The sequence below is a fragment of the Alosa sapidissima genome, chromosome 9, assembly GCF_018492685.1.
Source record: "Alosa sapidissima isolate fAloSap1 chromosome 9, fAloSap1.pri, whole genome shotgun sequence".
Classification (NCBI taxonomy): Eukaryota; Metazoa; Chordata; class Actinopteri; order Clupeiformes; family Clupeidae; genus Alosa; species Alosa sapidissima.
In genome coordinates, this window is record NC_055965.1 from 34,503,999 (window position 1) to 34,514,011 (window position 10,013).

General features: G+C 43.6%; 1 protein-coding gene across 5 annotated transcripts in view; it reads right to left on the minus strand.

Moving 5' to 3' along the window:
* Nucleotides 1-10,013, minus strand: part of LOC121718788 (NACHT, LRR and PYD domains-containing protein 3-like) — a 1,510,793-nt gene that overhangs the window by 239,387 nt on the left and 1,261,393 nt on the right. For 2 of the 5 annotated variants that reach the window (XM_042103945.1, XM_042103951.1), the window contains exons 12-16: nucleotides 9,858-9,971; nucleotides 8,567-8,680; nucleotides 7,255-7,562; nucleotides 5,002-6,856; nucleotides 4,409-4,579 (exon numbers count right to left, since the gene is read on the minus strand). In XM_042103945.1, coding sequence (XP_041959879.1) covers nucleotides 4,409-4,579; nucleotides 5,002-6,856; nucleotides 7,255-7,562; nucleotides 8,567-8,680; nucleotides 9,858-9,971 — 2,562 coding nt within the window. The remainder of the gene's footprint in view (nucleotides 1-4,408; nucleotides 4,580-5,001; nucleotides 6,857-7,254; nucleotides 7,563-8,566; nucleotides 8,681-9,857; nucleotides 9,972-10,013) is intronic. The other 3 variants (XR_006034019.1, XR_006034018.1, XM_042103944.1) reach the window with 2 other exon arrangements.

A 10,013-nucleotide genomic window follows, 5' to 3' on the forward strand; every position in this document is an offset into this window, starting at 1 on the left:
TATTATGCTAGGCTATATCGTTTTCAAGACAACAGGCTACCCATATCTATTATGCTAGGCTATATCGTTTTCAAGACAACAGGCTACCCATATCTGGGAAAATATGATGATCATGCATGCATATATATTATGTCAGCCTTAATGTCAAGTGAAAATACTTTGTGTCTCATGATTGTTGCATTCATGTCACCTGAAGCATGCTGGTAGAAATATCTATTCAAAAGCACAGTTGCTTGGACTGCTATTAGGCTACATTAGAATTTCAGCCCAAAGTTGGATACCATGTAGAAATTTGCTGCAATTTCAAAACTCAGGAACGGGAACGGCTACTGTACAATAGAATGCTTCATATTGTCGTGTTCGGTAAGGTCTGCTGTTTATTCTGATAGCCTATATGATTTACCATGCGTTGAGTTTGTGAGATACTGTATACCACCGACAGTAATGGGTGGAGAAGGACGAAGTGCTGTGTGCTGTGAATGCAAATATGATGAAATGTCATGTATGCCCAACGTTAATTTTCACGTGAACCATTTTTCACAGCACCTAGCCGCTAATATCACTGGAAAGCTCCGGTTCCGCTCTTTTGTTTGACATCTTGATTTATGTGAGATAAGTACTCCGAGAGCTATTCAGCAGAGAATAATGGATGTGAATTCGGACGTTGGAAATTGGACTTGGTGTGGACAGGCCTTAAAACACATGTAAGCACCTGTAAAAGCTGACAATTTAATAACCTGTACTGTATTTACTCCATGTACCAGAATGCTTTGTAACTTACTTACTACTGTGATTTACTACATTCTGTGTGTGAACCAATCAAATGTCTTTGTTTGTTTTGCTTTTATTTGAATTGTTTAAGCAGCCAATGATTATTTGTTATTTGTTTATGCCCGCGAAATCGCAGGGAATGTGAAGGTTCCATCTCCTCAGAGAGGAGAAGGCTCAGGAAGGCTCAGGAATACACTCACAAGATAACCACCCACTTCAAAGACAGCAGGAACGCACAAAGCCTATGGCAGGGCATTCAGGCCCTCACGGACTACAAGCCCGCGCCACAGAGCTGTGAGAGCAACATCCCTCTGCTCAACAACCTGAACCGCTTCTTTGCTCGCTTTGAAGCACAAAACAGCACCTGCCCACAGAAGACACATCCCCCTCTACATGAGCAGCCCCTGTGCCTCTCTGCCGACAGCGTGAAGAGGACACTTGCTGCTATCAACACCCGTAAGGCAACAGGTCCAGACAACATCCCAGGTCGTGCGCTGAAGGACTGCGCAGGGGAGCTTAAGGATGTCTTCACAGACATCTTTAACACTTCCCTGAAGCAAGCCATCGTCCCATCATGTTTCAAAGCTGCCACCATCATACCTGTGCCGAAGAAAACTGCTCCATCCTGCTTCAATGACTACCGCCCTGTGGCACTGACACCCATCATCATGAAGTGCTTTGAGCGGCTTGTCATGTCACATATCAAAGCCATTCTCCCCCCCACCCTGGACCCCTTCCAGTTTGCATACCGAGCCAAGCGGTCTACAGAGGATGCAATCTGCTCTGCCCTCCACCCAGCCCTCACCCACCTGGAAAAAAGAGACTCATATGTGAGATTGCTGTTTATAGACTTCAGTTCTGCATTCAACACCATAATACCACAACAACTCATCTGCAAACTGGACAAACTGGGACTCAGTACCTACCTCTGCAACTGGCTACTGGACTTCCTCTGTCAGAGGCCCCAAGTAGTACGTGTTGGCAACAATACCTCAAGCAGCATCACACTGAGCACAAGGGCCCCCCAAAGGCTGCCTGCTCAGTCCGGTGCTCTTCACCCTGCTGATGCATGACTGCACTGCAACCTACAGCAACAATCACATAGTGAAATTTGCTGACGACACAACTCTGGTGGGTCTCATCACCAAGGGCGACGAGACTCAATACAGGTTGGAGGTCGACCATCTGACCACGTGGTGCAGGGACAACAACCTCCTGCTGAACGTCAGCAAGACCAAAGAGATTGTTGTTGACTTCCGGAGAGGTCACACCCAACACCTGCCACTGACCATCGACGGTGCTGTGGTGGAGAGAGCGAGCAGCACCAAATTCCTGGGGGTGCACATCAGTGAAGACCTCTCCTGGACCACCAACACTGCATCACTGGCGAAGAGAGCTCAGCGCCGCCTGTACTTCCTGCGGAAACTCAGGCGAGCAAGTGCTCCACCAGCCATCATGACCACATTCTACCGAGGCACCATTGAGAGCATCCTCTCCAGCTGTATCGCTGTGTGGGGCGGAAGCTGCACTGAATACAACAGGAAAGCCCTGCAGCGCATAGTGAACACAGCTGGAAGGATCATTGGTGTTTCACTCCCCTCCCTGAAGGACATTTACACCACCCACCTCACCCGCAAGGCGACCAAAATTGTGAGTGATTCAAGTCACCCCGCTCACAATCTGTTTGATCTACTGCCCTCTGGGAAGAGGTACAGAAGCCTGCGCTCCCGCACTACCAGACTCACCAACAGCTTCATACACCAAGCTGTAAGGATGCTGAACTCTCTCCCTCCTCTCCCCCCTCCACCCTCAGCTACATAACATCCTGGACATTGGACCCACAATGGCCGCCTGCACTACTCCACTTGCACACTTGCACACTTGCACACCTGTACACTTTACAACTTGGTGTTGTTGTCCTGAAAACACAACACTTCTGCTGCTCTTACATAACTTGCACCACTATGCCACTTTCTTTATTACTTAGGTCAAACAGAACCACCCAAGCCTTTTATTGGCCTGACTTTGCACTAGTATTTTATTGACTGTCCATGCTCAATTTCAACCAAATTTTGCTGCTCTTATTTTTTCCATTATTATATGTGCCCTCTTATTTACTTATTTACTTACTTTTTTGTTTACTTGAATGTTATGTTTGTCTGTGGACTTAAATTGGTAAAATATGTCTTGTCTTCACCGTGGGATAGTGAGAAACGTAATTTCGATCTCTTTGTATGTCTGGAACATGTGAAGAAATTGACAATAAAGCTGACTTTGACTTTGACTTTGATGAGTCACGGTCCGGGTTTTGCACTGGAGAGAGAGAGGATACTTTGCTGCCTGTAGTTTGTGGAGACCATTGGACAAGTTCATAGGCCCACTTACTCCGTAACATCAGCGCATCGTACTTGCTTACCCCTGCTCTTTTAAGTTACCGGTCTGCTATTATTTGTCTAGCTAGCTATTTGTTCAGTGCTATTCATATATCTATGAGTGCTATTGTAGCTGAAGCTATCCTGTCCTGGGTAGCTGACCTGCTAGCTAGCTCCTGTTGCATTCTCCTTCGGAGACGGACTCGATTTGCGCTTCGGTGCTGGGCCCACCGGAGCCAGACCTCCTAAGGACGACTGCGTTTTGCCTCCGGTGCTGAGCCCACCGGAGTGCCAACCGCCAACTACCCGCTGCTGCTGTTGAGGTGTGCACTGCAGGCTGACTGCAGCAATATCCTCCACCGGGGTCGCATCCTCGGCTAGCTGGGATATAGCTGCCTCCGATTCCTCTGTGTCAGGACTGAGCGGGATCTCCCGGTTCTGAGTGATCGGTCGTGAGTAACGTCAACTGCACTTACACTGACACACACACACGTTCTCGTCTCTGCTTGGATCACCGGCGAGTTGGAGAGCCGTTCAGCGGTTGCTGTCCTGCCTGCAGCTCAGAGAGCTGCCGTCCTGTGCACCACCGAGCTCCAACGGCCAGCGCTTGGGGGGGTTGGGGTTTTATTTGATTATAGATGATTAATAATACTGTTGTGATTGGTATATTCTTGTGATTTAACTTGACTTGTGTATATTGTATTGTCTTCCACCCTGGTCTCTTGTTTAGCTTAACCTTTAACGTTACCATTCGTTAACGTTCGGTTTTCCCCTTGAGTGAATTGTTCGCTCCCTGACATTTGTCAGCTTTTGGGTTGTCACGTCCACGACGTGGCTATTATCAAATAAATATTTAATTATTATATTTCTTTATATCCAGGGTGTATTGGCAATTCATTTAACTACCTTCACTAGTCTGATTATTATTTTCACATTGATTATTTAAATTCTGTAGGAATACACTATACACGAGCTATACGGTAAGTGTAGTATTTTTACAGTGGAGGCACCGCGCTATTCAATTGAATTTATTGTCTGTAATTGTTAGCCTACTGGTATTCAGGAATCTCAGCCAGCTCACCATTCCACCGCTGAGACCTTCAGGATCCTGTTTGCGCCATTTAATTAATTGTTTATGTATTGTAATAGTGCCTGTGCACACACCCGTTAAGAAGGGGTTACACACATATAAAACACCAACCAAACCATAATGTGCCACACTAGTCCTAATAATAATCCTTTACAAAGACATGTCTAACACCAACCTTAATGTCTGCAGTTTGCAGTTAGGACTAGACAGTCCCTTAGAGAGAAGCTGAACTCCAGAATCCCCCAGGTCGTTGTGATTCAGGTCCAGCTCTGTCAGGGAGTTTGGTGACTGTAGAACAGCAGCCACAATTCCACAGGACTTCTCTGAGAGTTTGCATTCAGCAAGTCTGCATAACAACATGAGAAAAGATGACATATTACAGAAATGGATTAATGGAAAATATACTGTTTAAACAGTGCCCCAATAAATCAACATAGTCAAGAGACATTATTACCCTGTAATATCACTCAAATGCGTGTGAGCATGCACTATGTGCACACACACACACACACCTACAAAATTCGGCTTGACAGTAATGTTAGTGGACTTATTTAAATAAAAGCAATATATTAATGTATGTGTAATTTCTCTGCCAAGTTATCAACCACAATCCTGTAGTGAATATGGAATGTTGTTAATTCCCCTCTTCTTCAAATCAAGACTATTTCACCTTTAGGCATCATTAAATGTTTAATAGGACTAGATCAGTAGTAAACAGCAGTGACAACATTATATGTAATCTCTATAGTCTCTCCATCAGAAACTCACCGTGCCTTTCTGCAGCACCTCACAGCTGGGATCAGTCTCCTGCGTCCCTCATCTGATGTGTTGTATTTCTTCAGGTCTATCTCATCCAGCACATACTCAGACATCAGAAGCATGTGGGCCAGTGCTGAACAGTGGGCAGGAGACAACTTCTGTTTGATGTTCTTTGGTGATGACAGGAATTTCTGAATTTCTTTGTGCATAGAATGATCATTCATTTCAAATAAGCAGTGGAAAAGATTGATGCATCGTTCAGGAGAGAGATCTTTTCTGTTCAGCTCCTTCATATATTGACATGTTTCTTTAATACTCTTTGAGGTGCTGTATGTTTGGTTCAGTAGACCTTTTAAAAGTCTCTGATTGCTCTCCAGAGAGATGCCCATAAGGAAGCGAAGGAAGAGATCCAAGTGTCCATTGCTGCTCTTCAAAGCCTCATCCACTGCACTCTTGAGCAGCACATGTAGATGATCCTGTGATTGTAAGCCCAGCACTGCTTGAAGAGATGATAAAATCGAGGGGTTGGGATCATCTCTCTGTCTGTGTTCGTCACTGATAAGGGATGTCAGTGCCGCAAGGTTCTCAGTCACATAAGAGTGAAACACATACAAAGCTGCCAGAAACTCCTGGACACTCAGATGCACAAAGCAGTAGACCTTCTTCTGGTGAAACACAGATTCTGTCTTGAAGATCTCAGTACACATGCCAGAGTACACTGAGGCTTCACTGACATCAATGCCACACTCTTGCAGGTCTTCTTCATAAAACATCAGATTTCCATTGTCCAAACTCCTGAAAGCCAGTTCTGCCAGCTTCAGTAAAATCTCTCTCTGAGATTCCAGAACTTTCTCTTGATTTGCTTTAGTTTCACTCTGATATTTCTGATCCTTCCTGGTGGTCTGGATGAGCAAGAATTGTATGAACATCTCTGTCAGCGTTTTGGGAATGTCTTTAATGTTTTTCTTTTTCATAATCTGCTCAAGTACAGTGGCTGCAATCCAACAGAAGACTGGAATGTGGCACATGATGTGGAGACTCCTGGATGCTTTAATGTGAGAGATGATTCTGTTGGCCTGACTCTCATCACCGATTCTCTTCCTGAAGTATTCTTCCTTCTGTGGGTCATTGAATCCTCGTACTTCTGTTACCTGGTCTATGTACTGAGCTGGAATCTGACTGGCTGCTGCTGGTCGTGAGGTTATCCAGATGAGTGCAGAGGGAAGCAGAGTTCCCTGAATGAGGCTCGTCATCAGAACATCCACTGATGATGTTTGTTTCACATCAGACAACTTACTGTTTTGTTCCAGATTCAGAGTCAACCGACTCTCATCCAAACCATCAAAGATGAACACAACCTGACAGTCTTTGTATCCTTCACCATCATTCAGCTCCGTCAGCTCAGGGTGGAAGTCCAGCAGGAGCCTGTGAAGACTGTACTGATCACCCCTAACTAAATTAAGCTCACGGAAAGAAAGTGGAAACATAAAATCTACATCCTTATTGGCTACCCCATCTGTCCAATCAAGAATGAACTTTTGCACTGAGACTGTTTTTCCAATTCCAGCAACACCTTTGGTCATCACAGTTCTGATTTGCTTCTCCTGTCCAGGTAAGGGCTTGAAGATGTCATTGCAGTTGATTGGTGTGTCTTCTGTGGATTGAGATCTGGATGCTGACTCTACCTGCCAAACCTCATGCTCCTTATTCACCCCTTCACTCTCTCCCTCTGTGATGTAGAGCTCTGTGTAGATCTTATTGAGGAGAATCTCAGCTCCTGGTTTGATGATGCCTTCAGATATGTTCTCAAACCTCCTCTTCAGACTGACTTTGTGATTCTTTATAACTCTCCTCAGGTCCTCATCTGTTTACAAATGACAACATTTGAAAATTACAATTGTTCAGTTTGATAACATTACTTCTCAGAAAACTATTAAATCAATACAGTGTTTAAAATGCACTGTTCAATCCCTGCACTGTTCACTTTTGCACTACCACCATTGCACACACTCAACCATAGCCCCTTAACATGGTCAATACATTACAGGGTCAGTCCATACCAGACCTTTGTAATCTCTTCAATCGCTCTTTAATTTTGACATTTCTGTGAGTGATTTGTATGTATGTGAGATATACTGTATGTGTGTATGTATGTTTGTTGTGTTATGGTTGTATAAACTACTGGATGTGTAAAATTTAACCCAGGGATGAATAAAGTATTAATCTCTCTAAAAAGCCAAAATGTCCAAAATGTATACTCACCTAGTTCCCTCTTTCTGCCTGGTGTATGTTCAGCGTGCAGGTGTCTTCTGCTGTTGATCAGGCCTGTGTGTTCACCCTGTGTGCTCATATCTGTGTGTTCATCTAGAGGAGGCTGTAGAGGAGGTTGGGTGCTGCATGTCTTTCCACACTGGGGACAGACTTGGTCTCCTGGTAGTCCAGGCTGCTCCCAGTCGCTGCTGATGCACTGCCTGCAGAAACTGTGTCCACAGGTGGTGATGACTGGGTCCCTCAGTACCTGCTCACACACTCCACACCTGGACTGATCCTGGGTCAGATCAGCACTTAATCTGCAAAAACATCAGACAAAGAACACTTGGACAAATTGCTCCTCAGACAATGATTAAAATGTGTAATATGCATTATTCTATTCTATTCTGAAAACAGATACAAGTTCAGATTCACAGATTTAAAGGATCCATTCCACAAAAGACAGACATACCAGACATACTACTACTACTAATATTGAATAATAAAGAAATTAGAACTGGAATTTGTTTAAATGTCATTATACTAATTTGTACACTTTACTAATTTGTACATCATTTACACAGAATCTAATAATTTGAATGTTTTGCAGGCAGCAATCAAGACTCACTGTCCACTACAATCTATAATATACAGTATAATCACAACTACAACTACAATATTTAATCACAACCGGCCAACACTATGCCCAGATTTTAAACCATTACAATTGTACTTCCACTAGATGGTTACTGTAAGCCCAGTCTTTTTGGCCAATCTTTTGCATTTCTAAAGAATGCCTTTCACAGTCAATTTACATCTGTGTGGGTACTTGTTGCTCACTATTGTCTTAGCTGTTTGGTCTTGAATTGAATGTATTTGTGCATAGTTGTAGACTAAGAACTACACTATAGTCTATAGGTATGAGATTTACCTACTGTAGGCCACACCCACTGCTCTCAGATACCAGATACCCTGTGATTCGGGGGTGGCCCAGGTGAATGATAAGAGGAGTTGCTTCTCAGCTCGGGGGCTCTTTTTTGCTCTTCTCTTCTGCTGCTACGGGGGGCTTCTTGTGCTGACCCTCATCTCTCTCTTTCTCTCTCTCTCACACACACACACTAAAGTGTATTCCTACCAGCATATCCTATTGCTTTCTATAACATATACATCTCTACATGGTGGTCACCAGTTAGGAAAGGTCAGTCCTTTCCATCTCATCCATCAAATATCCTGTTGTGTGTGTGTGTGTGTGTGTGTGTGTGTGTGAGAGAGAGAGTGTAAAATGTCATGTGACTGACATGTCTAGAGACTGATGACTACTCACATTAGACCTGATGGAACTGGTTCACTGCTGAAGTACGGCATATCCAACATGGACTGATCACTCTTCATGGACACACAGCTGGGCACTGGAGATGGAGGTCTGGGAGTCTGTGGTCTGGTTACATAAAGAGACACAAGAAACGGATTAACATCAACTCATTCCTCTGCAGAGTGATTTGTTCACACTTACAGTAATATTACAACAATACATGCTCCATTTTAATATCTCTCTCTCTCTCTGTTTCACACACACACACACACACACACAATACAGTGTATTCCTACCAGCATATCCCATTGTTTTCTATAACATCTACATCTCTACATGGTGTCCACCAGTTAGGAGAGGTTAGTCCTTTCCATCTCATCCACCCAATTTCCTGTTTGTGTGTGTGCGTGCGTGCGTGCGTGCGTGTTTGTAAGGGCTGGGCGATATGGCTGAAAACTGTATCACGATATAAGTATTTTTATATCAGTCGATATCAATAATTATTGATTTTTTAAAAAAAATCTATTTCAGATAAGGACCAGAAGAAAAAATTTAAACACTTTTATTTTAAACTTAACCTTCCTCTGTCTGATTTTAATCACCTCAGTTATCAATCAAAGCAAACAGGGAAAAGAAATAGCAACACAATCATGAAAAACACTCAAATAAATAAGACTGAATGAAAAGCAGCACTGGTTGAAGCCTGGAAATATGGTAAACAAAGTAGCTTAATTTGCTAGTTTATCATAGTCTACTGGTTAGACTGTTCAGTTTACCCACGTGTGTTTCAAATGAATACTTTTTCTCCTTGGGACAGGCCCATTTGAGTCTTGGAAAATACTTTTCCATTTGCATTGTGATTGACATGATTAGAACTTAACAGTCAATTTGAATGCAACAGTTTTGAACAAATTCATGCAGCGTGCTAATGGTTAACCGGATTTAATAGCAATTTAGCCAGTCATCTTGCACGATTGTGAATGTTTGGATGTGCATGCTGAGGAGGGATGCACCTGTTGAGAGGGGGGGAGAGAGAGAGAGAGATTGCACATACTAGCTACAATGCAAGATATATTTAGCCTATTTATTTATGGACAACGTAAGGTGTGTGCTGCTTTTAATTATCGAATGTTCTATCGAATGTGTTTTTCATTGATATCGATTACATGTCTATTGCGATACATATCGCTATCGTTTTATCGCCCAGCCCTAGTTTGTGTGTGAGAGAGAGAGAGAGAGAGAGAGAGAGAGAGAGTGTAAAATGTCATGTGACTGACAAGTCTAGAGACTGATGACTACTCACATTAGTCCTGATGGAACTGGTTCACTGCTGAAGTACGGCATATGGCCCATGGACGCATCACTCTTCATGGACACACAGCTGGGCACTGGAGATGGAGGTCTGGGAGTCTGTGGGCTGGTTACATAAGGAGACACAAGAAACGGATTAACATCAACT